The sequence below is a fragment of the Grammomys surdaster genome, unplaced genomic scaffold, assembly GCF_004785775.1.
Source record: "Grammomys surdaster isolate TR1022 unplaced genomic scaffold, NIH_TR_1.0 126091, whole genome shotgun sequence".
Lineage (NCBI taxonomy): Eukaryota > Metazoa > Chordata > Mammalia > Rodentia > Muridae > Grammomys > Grammomys surdaster.
The window spans coordinates 504,407-529,149 of record NW_021620899.1 but is presented as its reverse complement, the minus strand read 5'-3'; the positions used below and the strand labels follow the sequence as shown (position 1 = coordinate 529,149).

General features: G+C 36.8%; 2 protein-coding genes across 2 annotated transcripts in view; both read right to left on the bottom strand.

Moving 5' to 3' along the window:
• Umad1 (UBAP1-MVB12-associated (UMA) domain containing 1) overlaps positions 1-24,743 on the bottom strand; it is a 531,474-nt gene that overhangs the window by 494,380 nt on the left and 12,351 nt on the right. The gene's annotated exons all lie outside the window — the stretch shown is intronic.
• C1galt1 (core 1 synthase, glycoprotein-N-acetylgalactosamine 3-beta-galactosyltransferase 1) overlaps positions 3,692-24,743 on the bottom strand; it is a 33,123-nt gene continuing 12,071 nt past the window's right edge. The window contains exons 2-4 of the mRNA XM_028755968.1: positions 17,204-17,440; positions 12,626-13,293; positions 3,692-8,388 (exon numbers count right to left, since the gene is read on the bottom strand). Of these exons, the coding sequence (XP_028611801.1) occupies positions 8,185-8,388; positions 12,626-13,293; positions 17,204-17,423 (1,092 nt within the window). The 5' untranslated portion in view covers positions 17,424-17,440 and the 3' untranslated portion in view covers positions 3,692-8,184. The remainder of the gene's footprint in view (positions 8,389-12,625; positions 13,294-17,203; positions 17,441-24,743) is intronic.

Sequence of the window (24,743 nt, the reverse complement as noted above, 5' to 3'; positions counted from 1 at the left end):
TATATATATATATATATATATATATATATATATATATATATATATATCTCACTCTGTGAAGTACATATTCTATATGTTATTATATATCATTAATATATATTAATATTATATTATTAATTTATATTAATATATTAATATATAAATTATATATAATATATGATAAATAATATATGATATATAATATATAGTATACAGTATATAATATATATTAATATAATATATAAATTAATATATTAATTTATATTATATTATATATTAAAATATAATGATTATATATATTACAATTAATATATATAACAATGTATGTTATAGAATATGTATTTCACAGAGTGAAACATCTCTCTTGGTATAAAGAACAAAACTAATGCATGTATTATCCACCTCAGTTGGGAGAAAAACACCTTTGTAGACAAAAGACATTTCAGTACTCAGTATTAAAATAGTTCAACACACACACACACACACACACACAAACACACAACCTACCTCCTGGTCAACATAGGGAGAGCCCATCTCAAAATTTTAAGGAGAGGTGGTTTGGGGATGTAGTTCAATGGCAAAACTTATAGGTGGCAGGATCTAGGCTCAATCTACAGTGAAACAAAATGAAGTAATACAGCAATGAACTTTTGTGTGGTGGACTAATTTAATACTGAGTACTGAAGCATCTTTTGTCTACAAAAGTGCTTTTCTCCCAACTGAGGTGGGTTACAATACACGCACTATTTTTGTTCCTTAAACCAAGAGATGTTTCGCTCTAGGAAATATTCTCCTTTTCTAATTATTTGCCCATTCTCCAAATACTTTTAAGATTAAACCTCAGTTGCTTCATAATGTTAGAGGTCCAGGAATCTCAAAGAGATGACAATGTGCTAATTAAAAGAAAATGTATCTGAGCTAATTTAACCAACATATAACTCCTAGAGACCACTGACTTCGGGCTAATACAGATCTTGAATCTGCTTCTTTTGAGTAATTCCACATATCCCTTCCCAACACCTTGCCTCTATTTTCTTCAATCCACCTGGGATTAAATTAGTTACAATGCCCAGGAGACAACTTCAGGCTTTTTGTTACCTTCCTACCCTCCATCTGAAGAGGCACATTATGCTTCATTTCAGCTGGGAAACAATTGCTTCTCAAAATAACAGGAGTTGAAGTTGTGGATGCCAAAGACTGCTGGCTGTGTGGCAAGGAGTGTCACTTCCTGAGACACCTGTTATAGAACGCTAAGCACTCTTTTCCACTATGGTATGAAGCTCACCTCCAGCAAACCAGAAGATATCCAGCCTCATTCTTTCAAACAAGTGGGAAAGCATGTCTGATTACATGAGCTCCCTTTAGACAGTGCCAGTCCAAATCTCAAGTGCCAGTTTTGCCAAAGAAGATGGTATCGATTGTAGTTGTAAATTAAGTCTATCTCACTGCGTAGTATGAATTTAAGTATAGAAATTTTTAGTAGGTAGGTTTTAGAAACATTTGTCTAGGGAAGAAAACAACCCTAGGTCATGCTAACATATTTTTAGTTGTCTTCTTTCAGTGACATATAGGAAAGTGGCTCAGATTAACTGAGAACTAAATTTCTCCTTTAAGGATCCAATAAAGTACAATTTCAAAACAGCTTTTCCAAATGTGGAAACAACTTATAAAGAACTACAGGATGAGAGAGGGGAGACAACAGGAGTATGGTTGGAAGTGGAAATAGGCTAGGAGGTTTGAAGGAGCAGAAATCAAAAGGCAAAGGGCAGAGAAATTCAACTAGGCAAGCAGGTTACAAAAGTTACTTTATAAGCCAGAAGTCATCTCTGTGGCCAATTATTCTAAGCACATAATCTCACCTCATTGAGAAAGCTGTTTATATTAAGGATAAAAGACAAGAGTTTTAATGAGAAATGGAATCATTAAAACAACTATACCCATACTTGTGGTGGTTTGAAAGCGAATGGCCCTCATAGCTTGTTTGAATATTTGGTCCCAGTTGATGGAAATGTTAGTGAAGGATTAGGAAGGTGTGGCTTTGTTGGAAGTGTGCCACTGGGATTTCAAGACTCCTGCAAGTTTCCTAGAGCTTTCTCTGCTTCTGTTGTGCGAGGAAACGTCGATGAACCCTCAAAGACCACCATGGAGCTGAATACGATGCAATCACATTAGGGTCTCTTTAGTCAAGCTCCAGCTTGGGTTCCCTGTCAACCCTGACACAGCAGGAAGGTGGAGCTCTGAGCCTAGTTTTAGGCAAGCATTAAAAGAGGCAAGAAAGTGGTATCTAGCCTGGTACACACCTGATTGGGAGGCCATTATCGCCTTTAACATAATTGGCTGGTGCTAGGACTAAACCATAAACTTAACTTCTGCCTTCCTTCAGCCATGTAACCTGGAGGTGTAGGTTTGTTGGGGAATAACCTGAAAACTGGTGTTAGAGGCAGGTCTTGGTGAGTAGTCTAGAAACTGGCGCTAGGGATCAGTCTGTTAGCTTGAGTTCAACCTTAGGTCAGGTTCTCTGAGATAGAGTCTGAACCCAAAAGATTAGGTCTCTCACTTCATGGTTGTAGATTAGGAGGTGAGTTTTCTGCTGCTCCTGTTACCAGGCTTTTGCTCTCTGCCTGTATGGACTCGAACCAGCTGTATGTAGAAGTTTAAATGAAGATAGCCCCCATTGGCTCATGTTTCAATATTTGGTTCCCAGTTGGTGGAACTGTTTGGGGAGGGACTAGGTATGCTTTTGTTGGAAGCTGATGTGTCACTAGGGGTGGGTTTTGAGGTTTCAGACGATGGGTGGCATTTCCAGTGTTCTCTTTCTCCTACATTTGGGTTAAGATGTGAGAGTTCAGCTGTTCCTGCCACCATGTCTTTGTTCCACCAACATGGATTCTAACCCTCTGAAACCAGAAGCCAATTTACATGCTTTATGAGTTAGCTTGTTCATTTGTATCAACTGCCTAGGAAGAATACTGAGCCAGTTTCGATTTATACCCTAAATAGAGCAGATCAACCTAATATTACCAGACCTGAGCACCAGATGAATTAAGACTACAGATAACAAATATCCCAGCCTATCATCACATCTCAGTGAGCTCATACACGTGCCCAAAGCTTACACATGCTTAAGCAAATATGGCAGCCTGTTTCTAATATACCAAGAACAAAGAACTTCAAAAGGCATGAATGACTTCAGAAATCACAAAATGTCTATCATTCAGGTCAAGGTTCCATTCTCACAGTTCTGAGGCACCATGTAGAAAACTGCTCTTTTGAAGGACTTTATTTTCCTAACACTACTTCCCTTGTTAACTGTTCACACTACTGATGCACTTCCTGGCTCTAGAAAGACAAACTGATTACAGTGAGCCTATATGTCCCGCTTGCTACTGTACTTCTAGCTGATGTTTGGTGTATTTATCGCATAAATGGATTCCTCAGTTTATGGGAAAGATAAAAATAACAAGACAGCAATCTTTCTTCTCTCTCTCCTTGCTGTCTCTTATTCCTCCCCTCCCTTCTCTCCCCATTAGCCTTCTATGTAGGACCGTAGTGAGATGATATTCTAATTTTAAGTGTGCATTATTCTAAATCACATGTGGGATACTTTGTTGCCGTATATAACATATAATCTAGAACAATTTTGAAAGCTTGTACAAATTGAAAAATCTCCCAAACCATCCCCTTATAGTAGTTAAAAATATGCAGATGAAGCAACTTTTGAACATGGTCATTTATTTTATGCAGTTTGAATCAATTGTTTAAAAATTCTCAAAAGGCACTTTAAAAAACGTTTAAAAATACATTTTTCTGACTTATTGGTGATCACTTAAAGTAAGCAAGTCACCAGACATTTTTAAACCTTCATTGACACTATTACTTTAAATAATTTTAAAATTTCAAAACACAAACATTCACTGTATAATACAACACACTGCTTAGCAGTAAGATTAGTTTCCCTCTAATAACACACTTCATGTAGATCATTAATTTATAGCGCCCTGCAAAGTTACTAAAACTTAATTAATGTAACTGAAAACTCAAAAGAGGTAAGGGAATCGAAACAAAGTACATTCAACTCTGATGCTGCTTTTACAGTTGCTTCTCTAGAGAATCTGTACAAAATTCTCATTTCCATTGGTGTTAAGATTTCAATACAGCTCTGATATATGACTGTAAGTCATCTTTAATCGATAGAGGTTCCATTAGTGTAAAATATACCACAGCTTGTCTCCCATATTTCTCATGATGTTTCTATAAGTCCTAATACAAAACTATAGGCAATGTGTTTGCCTTTTGCTTTTAAGAGGAGGGTACATATCTTTGCTTTCTTAATTGTAGATGTAGAATTGTTTTAGGTTGTACAAGTTCAATTAGGGTAAGTGATTGCTCAATGAGAGCCAGCAGACTATTGTTGGACTTTTAGTCTCATGAGAAACCTGTGCTAGGTATAAAACTATCATAAAGGATAAACACTCTGATCACCCAAATCAACTGCAAGAAGACAGCACTCTAAGGAGCTAGAAGTTAAGCATAAAGGAACTATCAAAAACAGAATGACACTGAAAGTGCAAGAACAAAGCTAGGTAGGATCTGACAAATCAAGTGGGGATGTCTTTCAAGTATAACAGGGCCTCAATCTAGCAACACAGTTTGACAAGCTAAGAGTGTAAAAACAAAACAAAACAAACCTCAAGAAACAACTATGAAAACAACCAGTTAGCAAACACAGTAATCCTCACACCCAATTACCACATTCAAGACATAGTATGAACTGGTCAATGATTTATTTTTGAATCCTTTTATAGTAACAAACTGATCTATGAAATTTAGATATATTCAAACAGTCAAAACTCTGGGCAAAAACCTGCTTTGTATCTATGAACTTCCCACTAGAAAAACACAAGCATATTATTAATAGATAACATAAGACTTTGTTAAAAGTCGTATGTCTTGAAACCACACTACAATCAACTATTCATATGATAGAGATCTTTACCTAAATGATAGTGAATTAATCATTTCACCATAAAATCTTGCTTAATGTGCTCTATGAAATATTTGGGAGAATTTTTTTGCTTCATTAGATCATAGGATAGGTACATAGGTTTTGAAAGTGACAAAACTTAGACTAATAGTATAAATTAGCAGAAAATACTTGGCATATTATAAAGTAGCATTTTTCTATTTCTATTGGAAATTTCAGTAACTCGTGGACATTTTCATGATATTCATTTACATATGTTTTAATGAATTCATATGTACATATTAGTACTCACTGAACCCTTACTACTCAGTGTGAAATGACTAAACGTGTAGAATTATAGAATTCTAAGGTCCTGGTAATAGTCATTATAGAGAAGTAAAGAATTTTCCCAAAACCAATGATACACGGACCCTTTGAATTTTATAGGATTTTATTTTTAATATAGTATGATCCTGGACTATACTGATTTAAAACATGTTTTAAAGAATCTTTGAAAAATGCCTCTCTCCTGGGCAGAAATCCTGAGTGTGTTCCAAAGACTATTTGCACCAAAATTATGTAGGTAGACAGGCAATGGTTCTCAACATAGGATTACTAAAATTACTTTTTCAGATCAAACTGCTAGGCCCTGTCTTGAGTTTCTGACTTAGATCCAGGCTGGGCTGAAGACAAGAACAAGCTCCAACAAGCTCTCAGCAGTGCTACTCTAATAATTCTCACTAGAAGGTATCTGGTAAGAATGCATACTACAGGGCCCCATGCTAAAAGTCAAACCTTGAGATCTCCATCTTAACTTGTAGCTAGAGTATGAGAATCACAATTTAACAATCAGCATACCCACTTAGCTGTTTGACCAATTTCAACTATTACTAGCCAAAAGTTCCAGAAGTTATGTACTAATCATATGTGTGTGTGTGTGTGTGTGTGTGTGTGTAATTATTCCACATATTCATATCACTAACCCTAAGGCTAACATAATACAAACAACACGTAGGTTTTGATTATAGATCCCAGCCTTTTTACTTACTAGCTTTGTGACACTGGAAACATTACTTGAATTCTTTGAGCCTCAGTCTCCTCACCTATAGTATGGGACTAACACCCAATTTATGAGGATTAACACAAATGTACAGAATAGGAGCAGTATCTGGCATACAGCAGGCACTAGATGAATACTACATATTCTGCATTTTAAGAAATGTGCAATACAGTTCCTTCTGATCTTATCTGATAATTTCATTCATCTAAATCAAATTATTTATACTCCAAGGTAACAGAATAAAACCTTATACATAAAATCATGCCCCTTCTGAGCCAGACAGTGTTCTAATAGCCTTATGTATATTCATTTCTATGATCCTCATTAAAATCCTGTGAGGTAGGTAGTATCATTATCCCTAATTTATAGATGAGGAAATGGAGGCACACAGAAATTAAGTAAATTGCTCAAGGTTACATAAATAGTGATGGAGGAGGAACTGGCTGCCTGGCTTTGCAGCCCAGATTCATTGCAGCATTCATTTGCTATGAGTAAATGTTAAGGATTTTGGATGATTAGGATAAATCATTTACTCTGCTAGTAAAGAAGAGTAGCACGTATGGAATACAGACAAGTTCATATCCAAACCGTGGTAAAGAGCTGTACAAAAAAAACAGACTAGAAGGCCTAGGACACTGGTAGAGGGCACCAATAAAAACAACCTAAACCAAATTAAATTTGTAAATTTGTTTTGTATTTTCATTATAGGGACAGAGTGATCCATAACTAGTCAATGAAATATCCTGTCTAATATATCATCTATAAAGGTCATGGTTTTGGCACAAGAAGTATAAATTATTTATATTTGTTATTTAGCCAAGCTATAGACTTGGTGGTGTACTAATGATGCAAAATTAGCATAATGAAATGTAAATCATTAACAATTAAAAATAATTTTATGGGAAATCTGCAAAATATTCTGCTCTACGTTTAGTATTGATGATGACAAAAACAAGGTTCTATCCTTTCAGATACTCTTTAAGCAGCCAGTGAAGTCAGAGTGATATAGATTGCTTCTGATGGCAGTCTGAATGGAATTTTGCTCTGTTGGAATTACTGCTGGCAAGACTTATCCCCAAATAAGAAGTCAGCAGGAAATATGTTGTTATTTATAAAGTGTATGACATTTTAGCTTGTTTAAGTAGCTTTTACTTCTTGTGTTTTAAATTAATTCTGGCAAAAAGCTTTATTCAAAAATTTTTGCCAGTGTTACCTGCCACATCAGACATAAAAATTAATTTTAAAAGTGCTTTAAACAAGTTATGAAAGGCACAAACAAGTCTCATCTCCACAGGATGAAAATAAAAGGAACAATTATGTAGTTGGGAAAGACTTCTAAATAATCAATAATTCCTGAGAGTGGTACCAGTACAAGAAAAGCTTGTCCAAACAGCAATAAATTTAATTGTTACCTACAATTAACAATGGGTGAATCTGGGAACAAAATGTTTCAAAATGCATGTTTTACAGAATGCTGCCAATGCTTTGAGTAAATAAGCATTAATAATGAAAATGGTATTCAAGAGTCAAATATTTCAAAAGGAGACAACGGGGACTTGGTGTAAGACTGATTATAGAGAGAACTAAGTATGTAATGTAGTCAAGGCCCATAATAATTGGAAATGTGGTTAACCGGTGCACTCTGGGGTAAGTGCCATTCTTATTCTACTTCTTCTTGAGGAAACATTGCCAATTATAAGTAATATAATCACAGAAAAGTTTTCTTTCGGCAATTGGAAGGCTGGTTTGTAGCATAGACATATTAGCTGAGAAACAATACTGAGCAACAGCATTTCTTTCTTTTTTAAGGCAGATCTGTTCAGCATTGTGTTCTAACTGGTGTGGTGCAGAAGGTGATTACAAAATAACCATTCCAACTTTAGTGATAACATACTGTCAGGAACAGTCAGAAACAGTCTTTCTAGCTCTTCTGTCACCATTTAAAAACACAAATTCTTCATATATATTCATTTATATTTATATATTACTGTATCAAAACACATTTTATCAAACTTCACAGCTCTTTAAATGCTTCAGTTTATAGTCATCCGTTTAAAAGATTTTTATATGGAATGTTCACTTCAGATGAGTTCCTCACTGGGATTTCAGTGTTCCGTCAGAAAGGCAGGAGTCCTTCAGTGCAATGTAGGCCATTTAACCTCAGTCCACTCATGGCCTGCTTTCAAGGGTTGCCTAATTTTGTTTTTGCATCTTCTTTTTTGTTTACTTGATTAATTTCTTTTAGTATATTCTCAGGTAAGGCAGGTTGATATCTATATAAATAACCATATGGACGAAGATGATAAACGAGGTATTCTAATTCATACATAGTTGTAGAATCAACATAGTGAAAAGAAACTGCAATATCAGAACAGCAACCAGGACCCTAAAACAGAAGGGGACATTGTTAATAAGTGGCACACAGCCCACATTTCACATATCCACACTAGTTTTAAAACACTGAAGCATCAAAACTTGAGGAGATCTAACCCATCAGATGGTGAAAAAGCCAACAGTTCTTTCAGTCCCTAAGTACCTAAAACCAAACCGGGAACTCCCAAAGCAACTGCAACTGAAGCTGTATTTTCTTATATGTATTTTTTTTTATTTCTTAACCATTTAAACATTTTGATTTCTTCAAATTAAAGTGGAAGCTATTACAAAGAATAAGGTTTTATTTGTCTGACATTTTTGGTAGAAGCCTAAGATATTGTTCTTAAGCATTATAAATAAAATATATTCACTAAACAAGAACTATAGTTGCAGGAAAGAAAAAGGAGCTTTTTGTGGGTGACTACAAATTACTAAAAGATTTCAAGTTTCATGTCAAAAGAAAATCATCAGATATAAACAAATCTGACTGTTATAACTGTTGTAACAGTCAGATGCAAAGTTACATTTAAAAGTTCTCAAAGGTCTGGGATAAAGCACATTCGCATGCATGAGGCCTTGGGTTCAGTACTGAAAACAAACTATCTATATTCTCATATAAGCCAGTTAAGAAAGACTAAAAGCCCAAGCAAGATAGTATCAACTATACTAATTACGCAAGGAACTATTTAAGATGAAACATAGCCATCCGGATCCGGAAAGATGGCTCAGCACTTGTTTCTCTTGCAGAGGACCCAGGGTTTAGTTCCAAGCCCTTACATACATGGTAGTTTACAACCACCTTGTAACTTCAGTAAGGGGATCCAACACCCTCTTCTGATCTTCTTGAGGCACCAGGCATACACACAGGCAAAACACTCACACAAAGGAAAATAATTAAATCAAAAATAATAAACAATGACATACAATGATCTGATGGAAACTATAAAATTTCACCAAGGACTCTAAAAACTTTATGGGTAAAGATATCATTTTCACTAAACTAATGAGTTATACACAAAAAAAGAGACACGACAGTTGCCAAAACACTTTGAGAAAGAAAAGGAAGGAGAACAATACGTCCTTATTTGCTTAAAGACATTTTAAAGGGGGGAGGGGAGAAAAAAACATTTTAAAGGTAAAAGGTTCAAAACAATGTTGGCCAAATCCAATCAGAACAACCACATAGAATGAAATCCCAGATCCTGCCCTTACTATAGGTGATGCTCTGTAGTATACAATGAAGTTGCACTATAAAGAGTCTAAGAATTGATACTACAATAATTTCAAAAAATCTCCATCTAAACTATGCATTGCTTCAGACAGACTAAAATTAATGTAAAAAAATATCTGAAATGAAGAATAAATTAGATTCTGTCATTCTGAACTATACAATTCTGATCATTCTGACTATCTTATACCGTAACTTGCTAGCTAAACAATTTTGTAACTAGACATAATGGTACAGCCTAGAATCATGGCACTCAAAAATTGGAAGATAATTGGAGGTTCAAGAGCAGCCTCTTGTCTCACAAAGAACAACAATCAAAACAAACTAATTACACCAAAGACTCTAAAACAAGGCTAAGATCTATATTCTCTGTGATGATTACAGAGAAAAATATGTGTATTTAGAAATTCTTTGAAGACAATAATTCATACTGCAAAGAAAAGAATTATTGAATTATAAATGAATAATGGAATTCTGGTTTCATGTTGAGTGCTTTAGAACCTTCTAAAAAAGAATGGGTAATTTTAAAAGATTTATGCAACTTCAATACTTTCATTTTTAGAATCTTCCACCTATTGGAATACATTTTTATACGGACAACAAAATTTTGCCATCCATTTAAAAGCCACTATGATTCAAGTAGAAAACAGTGTATCTATTTTATTTATATAAGGCATATTTCTATATGTGCTGCCGAAGCGAGCACATAAGGCATATTTCTAAATACAGCCTTTTTGTAAAGCACTCCTGAAAAGAAGGAAGGATAGTCTACTGCTTATAAAATGGCAAGCATCTCTTTGCTACTGCTGTACATGTACAGAATATCTTACATTCTGTATAAAATATATGTATCTGAGTATATCTGTTTCATGATTTATAATGATGAATTTGAATATATTTTTATATGGGAAGGGGTTCAGAACTTAAGAAAAAAACATCAAAGTCTTCTTATAATAGCAGAAAACGTTCTATACCATTTGGAAGTACTGGTTTGGAGTGGGAGGTGCCCTGAAGTGTATTATTAGGATGTTAGGGCCAGAAAAAGGCAGCATAAAGAACTAGTAACTTGCCTAAAAAGCATTAATAATCAATAACAGAGTCTTTCAGACTCTTTTCAAGCTATGCTTTATAATCCTTTGAGTAATCCACTGTAGTGGTGCTTATAATAGGCATATAGATTTTCTCTAATCAGCAGCAAAATGAATTAATTATAGCATTTTCATATATCAAATTATCACTTAGAACTCAGATGAATGAAACAGAAATTTATCAATGTTAATAAAATTCAATGTGTAAAAATAGAAATTTGTAAGATGTCTAAGGCATAATTTGATCTTAAAAAATCTATGAAACAATGCTGACTTATTTATGCACATATCAACATGTAGGGAAAATGTAAAAGCTTGCAATGGTAATGAATAACATTTAATTCCTGGTAGTAGTGGTTAGAGGAAAAACTAGACACAATTGCACACAAGCGTCAACTGTCTACAACACTTTTATTCTGAAAATATCTGAGGCAAATGTGGCAATAGATTTATACCTGGGAAAGTTAGATGTGTACTCTTTTGAGATAGTTTATAGTTAATACAACTCACGCAGTTCTGATTTAATGTACATTAGGATACTAGAGACAAGCTTGTCATTAAATACTGTCCTGGGCTATAGACTACATTGTAATTACAAGTAAATAAGAAACAGACACAGTCATTTTACTAAAGAAGAAACTGAGGCTCACAGATAAGCTAGATCTACAGTAAGATCACCTAACTATGAAATGGAAGAACAGTATTTGAATCTAGTCTTTCTGAACCTTATTTTTTCCCTGATAACTATAAAACTCATTGTCTAGACCTTCACATAGCTCTCTCCCTACCCTTACCTAAAGCTTTGTTCCATGTCTCCTCCTTAATCACCAAAACCATGGTAGCCCATTGCACCTCTAGTCTTTAGAACAATGGTTCTCCTTCCTAATGTCCAACTCTTTAACAGAGTTCCTCATCTTGTGGTTGTGTTTCTCCCTGCTCTTGTGGATCACTGGCTCATACAGTCCACATGGCAAAGGGAGCAGAGATGATGATGAGGGACGAACAAGGGGAGGGGAGTTTGGAAGTCCTCTGAGTTAGGAAGTCCTGTGAGTATATCTGGTGAATAACATCACCAGGACCAGCGGCAGGAGAGTCATATCAATTTTATTTTGGGTGATTCAAGGCTTATAAAGTTTTGGAGGATGGTGGGTAGAAACATGAAGGATAGACTAAAGGCTTAGGGTACCGAAAGGCCTCATTACCATGGAGAAGCATTTCAATAATCTCACGTGCCAACTGAATGGGTTTGCATCAGGAGACAGTAAGTTGATCCTACAGTCTAACTGAGGCTATGTGGCATTCCTCAGGTAGAGGCAGTGTTGGCACTTAGAATTTCCCAGACAAGGTCAGAGAACAAGTCCAACTAATGAAGGGTGTCTTCCATTACGTGCTGAGCCTCAGAGGCTATCCAGTCAATGGTGGACTTCACCCTCAATTAGCAGACTTTTATCACATTGTGGTGGTCCCTAAACCTAAAATTATTTTGGTTGCTCATCTGTAACTGTAATTTTGCTAGTTATGAATCACAATGTAAATATTTCTGCAGTTAAAGGGTTACAAAGGAGTTACGACCCACAGGTTTAGAGTCCCTGTCGTTCTCTACAGTCACTTCTTTATGAGTATGCCCGTTTACCCTGGGCCTCCTCGTGTAGCACATAAGAAAACTGTGAGATGACTGTATTAACTTCTACATGCCAGTCACAGTATGCTAGCGGCTAATCTATAGAGGCTACTAAATGACTGCCCGGGGCCTCTCTGTTCTCATCTGCTTTACTATACTGTCAGTATATACATTTATAAAAAAAAAAAAAAGCTCTGGTTATTGGTACTAATGAAACATGTACATATTAACTAGTCTTTTTTTTTTTTTTAATTTTCAGGTAAACAAAAGTTAGTCCCAGGTATTTATATAACATAATAACTTCTAGACTTACCTCTATGGGAGGATAATAGTTGTAATTCCAGTACCAAAATGTTTTCGGTAGATAACCTTTGATTAAGTGGTGTTCTGGTACAAATGGGTGGAAGGTTTCTTTCCCAATGGTGTCTCTGGAATCTCCAGCTTCTACATTTACAATTTCCATGCACCTTCCCAGTGCTAAGTCTTCGATGGAGGAACTATGTGTACATTTTTCTGTTTTAAATCCATCAACAAATCTTCTCAAGGCTTCTTTGCTTAAGACATATCCTGCTCCTCCACTCATGTATCCCTGCTTCACAAAGGGCTTAAATCTTCTCCCAAAGTAAATGGGTTGTTCGGGGCTATACTTCGATAGAAGCCATCTTAGATTGTCCACTATGACATATGTGTCATCATCTGCTTTCATAAACCAGTCAGCATCTGCTAAATAATGTTCATGCACATACTGAAAAGCTTTAATTGTTTTCCAATACAGCTGCTCTCTGCCTTCTTTGGTTTTCAATCCCACAGTAGGGAAGTCTTGATTTTCTTCCGAACTCATAAATAACACTTTATTACAACGTTGAGCCCATGTAGCTTTGACATGTTTGGCCTTTGTCTCTAGATTTTGAGGGCTTGTCATAACCCAACAAAGAATTTTAACTTTCTCATAGAGGTTCTCAGCAATGTCTGTGTTCTCATCTATCAAACAAACATTTTTAAAAAGTTACCTTTACACAGATGTAAAACCCAAATAAATCACATCAAAGAAACTTTCATAAATAATTTCCAAGATTCTATTTACTCATCATTATTAATGACTTTGTGAAGTGGGCACAAGCTAATGTGACTTGACACTCTAATTTCCTGTCAATTTTATCTACAGATCTCTGAAACATCACCAGCTCCTAAGTGCTTACTACCTGAACCAACTGAAAGTATCAACAGCATCCGGGAAGTCCCTTAGCAGTGAGGTGTATAGCATGCCCCACCTCAGACCTACCAATTCAGACTCACGTACCACTTCATATTGTCTCTCCTTGCTACTTAATACTACAAAGAAAGTAATAATTCCCAATATCCCTGGAAATTTCTCACTGTTTGAATATGTTTCTAAAAGAAGAATAAAAAGGAAAACAAAACAAGAAAATCTGCTGCTAAAGACAGTTCATTATTTTTGAAGCCCATGAACCAATTTATGAATTTGTACAAATACTCTAAGGTCTTCCTGAAGACTTTCACAGTAACAACATCTTCAGTTCAAAGCAAAGGAGTAATGTAGAGTTGAGAGTGCTTGGATAATACTACACACCTCACTCCAATGCAAACCCAGCAGTTAGAAACAGTACGGAGCAATGGGTAGAGGTTGGATTTCTGAGATTATCTACAATGATGTTTTTGTAGGCTAGCAGTTTGTAAAGAAATAGGAGGCTCATGTCAGAATATAAAGTGGAATACTACTGTCATCCAACCAGGTGTGATGAAAATGCTTACTAAATACCATCGTCAGCTTAGGATCTGAAACCTGGTCCAAAAGCTCCTCACCTGGGTAGTAACAATTCTCAAGCTATCAGGCTCACAATGGGAACAGCACTGGTTTGGAGGAAGGGTACAACTAGAAGATGTAGACTAGTACTTTTTAAAAACATACTTTTCTTCTTTGAAAGTTGTATACATTTATATACTGTATATTGGCCATACCTATCCATCACTATGTCCTTCCCATCCCCCTAGTGTTACACCTCTTTTGTCCCAACTTTATAACTTCACGCCCTATTTTTTCCCCCAAAGCAGGACTTCACTGTGTATCCCTGGCTGTCCTGGAATTTGCTCTGTAGACCAGGCTAGCCTTGAACTCACAGAGATTCACCTGTCTCAGTCTCCTGAGTTCTGGGGTTAAATGTATGTGCCACCACTGACTGGCTCCTCTTTTGTGTTTTTATTGCCATTAATAACTCAAGTCCAATTAGTACTGCTCATATGTCATTAATGTGTGGCCATATACCAAGGCTTTTAAAATTATTATGTGGTGAAGGAGCATTCTTCATTTTCAATTGTTAGAGGCCTACCTATACTTCTATAAATCATTAAAAAGTACTCGGCTTTGGAATATATACAAGCACTGCATTTCTATTTTTATATCTATACAAAATTACTTTGCAAATTAGTGTTTTACTCCTGATTCCAACTTACTTAATTACAGAACAATATAATCTATAAGCAACAATTGATAAGAAAGCTCTAGTTAATCCTAAGGTACAACACTTTTAAAGATAACGGTCAACTAGCTGTTGAAGCCTTGGTCCTGTAAAGGATTAACAATGAGGTACAGTTAACTAGTTAACTGACTGAAAGAGAACAGAAGAAAAGGCGAGGAAGGGCATGAAAGAACTTTCAAGCCATGGAGTACCAGGAACTCAGTCCAGAAGAGGAGCTGCAATCTGTAGTTAGGAAGCATCCACTGCTCATGGAACTAAGGAATCAATCTTAGCCACAAAGACTCATCTCACCCTGGATGAACAGCAAGAAATGGTATAGTACATGGAGGAAGACAAGACAGCTTTACCCCACAGCTGGGGTCTGATCAATCTTCTCACTGTATGCACATATATTTGATAAATATCTGTTATCTTCATGGACCACAAGATGTGGGTAACGCTAAAAATTACTCACCACACTCTAAATGTATAGACTGAACATCTTTTTCTTCTCACTTCCAGAACACTATTTTTCTAGTTTTCTCATTTTATCTATATTTCATTTGTTATTTACTTTGTACTAGCTATGTGCTAGCACAGGAGTGGAAATATGAACAAGACACATTTCTTACCAGAACAAAATCCAGTTTAGCAGGGAACTTCACAAATAAACCAGGAATTGTTGCATAGTAAGAAGTGCTGTGACAGAAGGATCTTTCAAGTAGATATATGTTTTTCAAGTGTGTGGGTGTTTAGTCTGCATGTATGTCAGTAAACCACATGCATGCAGTGCCAACAGGGGCTAAATGATGGCTCTACAATTGGGGTACCTGTTGTAGGCCACGATGTGGGTACTGAAAACTAAACCCAGGCCCTCTAGAAAAACATCTAATATTCTTAAGCACTAAGCCATCTCTACATCCAGCCTGACAAATGAACGTTGAAAGGGTTCTGTATGCTCAGGGGAAAGGAGGTGAGAGGACTAGTAAGTGAGAGTCCTAAGAACTTGGGCGGATCAGAGGAGGGAGAAATGAAGCCACTAGAAAGATGATGTAGGACTTGGGTCTTCAGGAAAAACTCACTAAAAGAAAGGGCCAGAGAAGGCATGAGGAAATGTAATAGAATGTAGGTATGTGCAGGCAGCTGCAAGCCTGACTTAGGGAAAACATTTAAGAGCAAGAGATCTTGGAAGACAGCAATATAGCACTGTTAAAATTCAATAGCAATTGCAATGTAAAAACAACATATCCCCAATTTCATAGTTCCCAGCTTACATGGATGGTTGCTGGAGAAAATGAAAAAAAAAATAATGTTTCTGAGTGGACAGAAAAAGGAGTTTAATTTATACATTGTAAGAATGGGGTAATTTTTAGCATGACCCACAGGTTGTTCATGAAGGTAACAAATATTTATCAAATATCTGTGCATACAGTAAGGTCCAGCATAGCTTCCCAGTAATGCATAAGTCTGGACCTGTGCAGAAGAGTAAGTACTGGGCAAGTAAACTGCTTTGTAAGAACAGAAAGCACCACTGAACAACTGTGCATAAACAGTCATGCAACAGGACAATTTGTTACACTACAAATGTGAGTTAGTTGATAACATACAATCAGATTTTGATAACCTAATCCTCAATCTCTGTATAAGGGCAAGAAAGACACAATTTACTGCTAGGAAGATAAAAGAACCAAATCTTAATTGGAGGGACCTTTTCCATTTTGCAATTTCAATTATTTCTAGGCTACGTGTATTCTGTTCTACCAAATCATTTTGCAGAGATGTTTGATTATGTTAATAAATGCTTTCTCTCAATGTTTGGAAAGGGACTGAAGATAAATTCAGTAAGGAAAAGATAGAAGTCAAAGTTTCAAGAGTTGGTGACATCACACAGCCAAAAGTAAAGGACAGAAACTTAGAGAAACCAACACTCAAGGGATACACAGAAGACGAAGACAGCTGTGAAAGAAGACTGGTGTCAGCAAAAAGGAGAAAATGAAATCACTGTAACATGCACTTACTTTTGTTACTCTTTTACTCTCAAAACAAAAAAGTGATTAATCACTGACAAAATGCAAATTAAAACTTAAATATACATCGTAATCTTTCTCTATGGTAACAGGACTAAACAAAAACTAAACAATTTATATAAGTCATAGCAAAACTGACCCTACAGAAACATTTCCTCAAGCTCATGTCTTTCTTGTGTCATTGTTTTAAGAACCATCTCCAACTTAGAGCTAATTTTTAATTATTAACTTCTTAAACAAATCATGGGTTTTTCTCCCAAGGCAAATAAATCCAAAGTCACCTTCACATCTAAACACACAGGTGTCATTTTAGTCTATTGGTATAAAGAGGAACAAGATTCCCAACATACTCAACAACTAAATACTTTTTCCTAACACAGCCCATACCTTTATGTTGGTTAGAATCTGCATTGAAGTTCATTTGTCCTTTGAGTTGACTGTGTTCATCATCATCTGAATGTCTTGCATGAGGATCATTATGAAGCATGCTAGGCTGAACAGCAGCCTGTTCTTGCAACAAAATACTGAATAGTTGAGAACATAAAAAAAATCCTATTGCTGATCCACAGAGGAAGGTTAAAACATTCAGCCAAGATTTAGAGGCCATTTCCTAGGAATGTATTTCTGTAAAAAAGAAAAATAGTAATAATTATAAAATAAGTAATAATAAAACAAATAATAATTTTGAATTAGTACCTGGTTACAGAATTATTAAGTGGTCTACATTATCATAAAGAAATATTCTGAGGTTTAATTTGTGTTGAAGTTGATCCTTTCCCTTCTGTAAGACAACGGGTCTAATAGTACTGACCTCTCCTTACCTATAACTTTACCTCTTTATGTGTTGTTTTAACAGCCCTTTGTGGACAATTACAAGCAAGTAGAAGGTGGAGCCTAGGAGCATTTGCACAAACTGAGCAGCATAAGAAGATGAAAGACCTAAATATGAGGGTAATTAAGTGCATGCAGCCCCAAAGACCCCAAAGAATGGCCTGTATCACTGCCTACTTCAATAGAAACATAATTAACACTTGGTCTGTGTGCTACAATCAGATAATAACTTTTCAACAGTTAGATATATGTGCACCACCCACCCAGGGATGGGTAGGGAATGGGCAGAGTCAACGAAGTTTTGGGATATAGGTTCTTATTTTTAAAAATGTAGTTTTATTTAAAAAACATCCATATCTATGTCTGTGTATGATGACTGTGGCTGGTTCCAAATCAGAGCTGAGTAACGACAACAGAAGAAACATGTCCAGCAAAGCTTCACCTGGCCCTGTAACAGAAGTTAGCTGCTTTCTTCTCCAAGTCCCTGTTTTGCAGCATTGCTGGACATAGAGTCTGGATGCTCAAGTCTCACTGCTAACATACTGGCTCACAAAGCTCCAGTGCGTCTGTCTATCATCAGATTCAGTACGGTGCCTGGAACAGTGCGGGCTCCAAGAATACTTGCTAACTGCTTCACAACCAAGTTCCTCTCTTTTTAACAGTTTGTTAACAGTCAACTACATGGCAGTTATAAACACGGATGAGGGTGGCTTTAAGTATATACTTTCTCATTCTCTAAGAGAAGTTCCAAAAGTGCTAAGCATCTGCCATACACTAGTTCACTTTCTATTCTCCTAATGTGCATTTTACAAGAAAACCAAGTTTAAAAAGTCAAACTGGGGAAACAGTTCATTATGAAGGTCAAAGTGCAGACACTAGCCCCATGTAACTTGTTATATACACGCACCTTTCCATTTTCTAGAGAAGGTTTAGCTATCTGTGCATTTAGTTATTCTGGGAGAGTCCTGGAACCAATTTGCCTCCAACAAGCTGGCAATTTTGACCGCAAGCACCTATAATTCTGACTCTGAGGGATCTGATGGTCTTTCCTGGCTTTCATGCATGCATACTCTGCATGTGCATGCACACGCACACGCACACACACACATACACTAAATCTTTAAAAGTCAACAGGTAATACAGACTTTCCCTTAACACTATTTCCAACACAATATAGTATAACTATATTAGGCAGTATAAGTAATGTAATGAAAAAATGGAAAGGTATTTGCATCTAACTCCTTTCCATGTTATGTAAATGGTTAGCACAATTACAAAGCAGAGATTTGCACTCTCATCTACCTGCTTAAGAAATATCAATGTTTTATCCATTAAATTCCTCGTTTTCAAACAATCAGCATTAATAGAAAGGACAAAATACATACACAGAGTCGGGAAGAAGAACTTAAAAGATAATTGGCATAAGCCAATAATCACCACTATCATAACCACCAAACTGAAAAAGCTCTACCACTGTATTTATGGAATGCTTCACTGGGTTCACCTACACTAGCTATCAATGCAAATGAGAAAAGACCAACAAAGTATAAGAGACCTGGGAAGAGACTGAGACAGTGATAACTAGTGAGGAGGAGGAAGAAGAGCGTAGTCAGGATAGGTGAGCCAGGTACTTGCCACTCTGGACAGTTAAGGTTGTTCTTCGCTCCCGTGGCAAATTGGTTCTAGGATTCCTCCAGAATAAGCAAATCCACAGATGGCTAAATCTTCTACAGAAAATGGAAAGGTACTTACATATAACAAGTCTCCTATATACGTTCAGTGTATTTAAAGAATCCATAATATTGAATACAATATAAGTGATATGTTTTTATAGTTTTTACACTGTATTGTTTAGGGAAAAGGATAAGGAAAATGACTGCACATGCTTATTACACATGCACTTCTCCAACAGCTTTAATCAATGGTTGGCTCAATTTATGGATATGAAGTGCCTGGATATAGAAGGCTGACTATACCAATTTAGAAAATAAACAGTTGAGGTGGCAATAACACTAAGTAAAACTCAAAGTTAGCATCGTTCTAGGAGAGATGCAGAGAAACGCTTGGTGTTTTATAATCTGCTTCCAATTTTAAAATACTTTGGGATGTTGTCTGATGCTGCCATCCACACTTACTCTTCTCAGAGCCGAGTCAGAGCATATGAAGGCTCCTCCCCGTTGTTGTCCTTCCAATTTCAGGGACTCCTGCCTTTACGACGATTTGTGAACTCCTATTTTCTTTCCTGCTCCTACAATAAAGCAGTCACCTTGTGAAGGTGGAATGTATTCCCAAAGCCCAGTTGGGTTTCTGATAAGAGCATGTCTTTTTCTCTCAGATTCTTCAGTCATACTGCATGCAGTACACTAGACTGAAAGACGACGTCACTCAGCCATGCTGGATATTAATTATGGAAGCTTGCTTAGGTGAGAGAGAGTTGTCTATTTCAAGTGCTTTCTAAGCCCCATATAACATGAGAATTACATGAGGGACATTTTAAAAATACACATCTTTAGGCTTGTAAACTGTGACCTCAGATGCAAAAAAGAACTGAAAAAATTAAAAATTATTTGGATTTTAAAGAAAGGGCTTTGTATTGTTTTGAAGAAAAAAATTCAACCAATAAAGATTTGTATAAAGGAGGAAACAGGGCTGGTGAGATGGCTCAGCAGTTAAGAGTAATTGCTCTTCAGGAGGTCATGAGTTCAAATCCCAGTAACCACATGGTGGCTCACAACCAACCGTAATGAGATCTGATGCCCTCATATGGGTGTCTGAAGGCAGCTACGGTGTACTTTGGGCCAGAGTGAGCGGGCCAGAAGAGAGCTGGGGCAGAGCAAGAGGGAGAAGAGAAGGAGAAAAAAGAAAAAAATAAAAATAAAGGAGGGAACAACCCAAAGCTCACTACTCAAAAATAATAATTATTAACATTTGGCAATAATGGTTATAGATCTATAACTACGAATAGTAGGAGATAAGGGAAGAGGTAACTATGGCAAACATGTCAGAAATATTATATAATAACTTTATATAGAGGGAAGGTAAAATGGTTCCGTGAGTAAAAGGTACTTGCTGCCAAGCCTGGCAACACATGTTCAATTCCAGAGACCTGCATAATGGAAGACAAGAACTGTCTTTTGCAAGTTGCCCTCTGTCGCCCATATACAGGGCATGGTGCACACGTATGTGTGAACACACACACACAAGTAAGTGCAAAAATGTGGTAAGAGCTTTACATAGATAAACTGATGAACTTATTTGCATTTTACAGATGAATGCAAATAGATCAGTAACACTGTATGTCACACTGGCAAACTGAATTAAGAATTCTGACTCTTAACCGCTTTGTTATAGTTTTAAAGAATTGAGATTACTCTGGTTATACAATTTCAAAGACTTAACACTGTGAATTCTATTTCTTTGAATTTATAAGAAAAAAGGAAATGAAATTAATCTAAAAGAGTTAAATATTTAGAATGATCTTTAAATAAATGATCCCTTTTGAAGATAGAGAAAATTATCAAAACCAGTTTTATTTTCTGAATGTGAATTATAGGCAGCATGTTTTTGCTGTGAGAAATATAGAAATCCATACGTGTGCTGTGCTCACACACACTTCATTAGTTTCTTTGTGTTCTGTGCTGTAGTTGGGCCATGGCTGCATCTTACTCCAAGTTCATCAGCAGTCATCTTCTCAGAGCTTTGCTCACTCCTGTCACATGCCACCAGCTGGCTCCCAGCAACTAGTTGTGCCAGTACTAACTGGCACTACAGCTGGAATTCCTGCAGGCTCAAGAATGCCTGCTACTGATTTCATAGAGAAAGTACAACTTGATTCAGTATGCTTTTTTCCTCCAAATTTTGTAGATATTATAATTATACCATGGTCTTCTCATATGAGTACCACACAAGTATGTACTCCTTGTAGATTATTATTTTTGCTTTCTGTAGACACAGGCATATCTTGTATTACTGCCTCTCCAGACATTCTGTAGTCCTGATAAATTGAAGGCTGTGATAGTCCTATACTGAACAAGTCTAGTTTTCCAAAAGGACCTGCTCGCTTTCTACCCGTGTCACGATTTACTAATGTGCCCAATTCGGGGACACTAAGACTACAGGAGCAGTAGCAGTGCTAGGAACCTAGCTGAAGGTTTCATGCATGCCAGACAAGACTTTCACTTCTTATTTCAAGACAGTTTTACTAAGTAGTCCAGGCTGGCCTAGAACCCGTTCTATATCCTTAACATGTTATCCAGTTGACTTGCATTCCAAACAGATAGGGTTACAGGCCTGATTCATTGTTATTACATACTATGGTTATCTGTAATCAGTGACCTTTGCTTTCAGTTTTAGTAGAATTTTAGGACACTATGAAAAACTCCTGTATAAGGCCATGAACCCAATAAAGGTTGTGTTCTGACTGATTCACTAACTTTTGTTCTCCATTTCCACCCTTTCCTGGGATTTAACAATACTGAAATTAAGTCAAACAATAATCTGACAATGGATCCTAAGTGTTCAAGTGAAACAAACTCTTACAGACACCAGTTTAAATTAAAAGCTGGAAATAAATATACTTAGTAAGAAAGGCATGTCAAACTAGGATTCTTATACCAACTAGCTAAGTAGTAAAACAAAAGGAGAAGTTCTTGAAGCAAACAGACATTCCTACTGCTTTGTATACATGAATGACAAGGGAATTTAAGTCTTATTGCTGGTACGAAATGGTGCACTGCATATTCACTGTGGTATTTACTAAGCAAAAGCCTAACTCAGAGAAAGACCTTAACTTAACTCAATAAAGGTCAGAGGTGAGCAATGTACACAGGAAAATATAAAGCTAGCAGAGGTTGGCTCAAAAGGTCTAGAGATAGAATGTGAAACGAAGCAGAAGATGCTGATACAGAAACTGTGGAACTATCCAGATGATCTAGCTACAGACAATACTGGAGGTGGCTAAGTGACGGCATTTTTGGTGTAAATGAAAAAGATGTCACGTTAGACTTTCATAGATGGACAGGAGACGACAATGCTGGCTTCAAAGCTTCACAACATAGGCCTGATTATCTTGTTAGGGGTGAATGAAGCTAAAGACCCTAAGATGAAGCTGATGGCACTTAACATTCTCACAATTATTTCCCCAAAATTATCTTTAGAAGTATACCAAATGTACTCTCCCTGTGCTGTGTAACTGAAATAGCAAAACCTGGTTGGTATTACTTCCTTAAGCATGGCTTACTGAAATCTGCTTCTTAGGAAAAAAGCCTTCTTTTTAAAATATTACTATTCATTGCCACTGTGCCTAGCTCCCCAGGGCCTGATGGAGATATATAGCAAACTTAACGCTGTCACACCTAACACAGCATCCATTTTGAAGCCTGTGGATCAATGAGGAGCTCCAAATCTTATTTAAGAAATACAGTTTTTTTAAAGAATGTATTTGTTTTAGACAGTGATTTTCCTGATGAGTCTTGCCAAAGGAAAATGAACGCCACTTGGAAAGGATCAAGGATTCAACATTCTTAATATAAACATTAACATCTGTGATTTGTGGAAGGCATCGTATAAAAAGCTGATTTGAACACTGGTAATTCCAAGAAATTCAGGACCAGGGGAGGCAGCATCTGAAGGAGGGTAGGAATAGCAAGAGAACTAGAACTGTGGACTGTATTTGCTGAAATTTCATATTAGAACTGGAAATGCAGTCTGAATATGTGACTAAGTGACTAGAATTTCATCATAATGACTTAATGACTGAGGAGTAATTATTATAGAAGGGCAAAGAGTTTCCAGTGATGAAAACCAATCCTGATGAAGACACAGCAAAGACTACTCAAATAACATAGGATTCAGAATATTCATCAATACAGCTGATAATATGTGGGGCTAAGGAGTCAGGGGACCGGGGTGGAGCAGGCTCAGAGCAAGACTGGGGTTGAGGTGTGTCCAAATCCCAGAAATCTATCCAAAAATCTGCAGGACTAGATGGTTCCCCACCCTGCCACGGGCCTGCATGTCCCAGGGCACATAGCCCTGTGCCCCCACCTTTGCCCATGAGAGGTCATGTAACCCCTTTATAGAGTCATGTCTGGCAACCACAGGAATTCCTCCCTATGCAAATATGGCATCCCCAGCACTGTGACCCCTGCCAAAGATGTATACTTACTCCCAAAGCCCCTACCCAATCCCCAAAGGGTCAAGTAGCCTTTGTTCCCCTCATAAAACAGGCTGTCTCGCTGAAGCTGCCTCCCAAGAGTCTGTTTTCACTGTGCTCACCACCTCCTGAGGTCTCTTCTGCTCCCAGCTATCCCCATCCTGCTTTGTCTCAGGATTCCCAGATTGCTACTGCAGGGTAATCAAGCCATTATAGGTGGGGAAGGGGAACCTGAACAGCAGAATGGAGGGCAGAGTTTTGAGGGGGGGTCAGTATAATTTTGGGAAAGTCCAATATGCACCAATTGCTACAGCTTCCACATGACAGTGATCTTTCACGAAAGTATCAACTGATAAGGCAATCTTGTTATATGCTTTCAGAAATAGTTATACTACCCCTTCCCTAACCTTCAGCAACCCAGCCCCATCAAGGAGCAGTCAAGAGGAGTCCTACGTCCACTGAGAGTATGACTCATGAGGGCTCAGGAGGCTGTTCCTGTTTTCTAGCAATTAAGTATTTTTAAATTTTTATCATGCATATACTTTTAAAAGAGAATGTTATTGCACAATTACAGTACTATGTAAATAAATGTAGTATACATATGGTTTCTGGAGAACCGGAAAGCTTTTTGATTGATTTTATGTTGTGATATTTGCTTTACTGCATCCGTCTGGAACAAAACTAACAATCTCGCTGATGTACGCTTATCAGTGTATCTCTTCTGCTATGCTTTGTTTTCAGTCACATCAGCAGATACCTAATATTCTCTCGCCAAGACATCAATGACTACTTTTACAGTGAGATCAAGTCCTTATCCAATTCTCAGGCTTTCAGAATTCCTCTGCAGTTCACAACAAAGACCCTCCGACCTATTGTCTTTTGTTCTGTCAAGTATCTTAAAAAAGTTTGACCTCGGTATTTGAACTTTGCTCTGGGTTACTA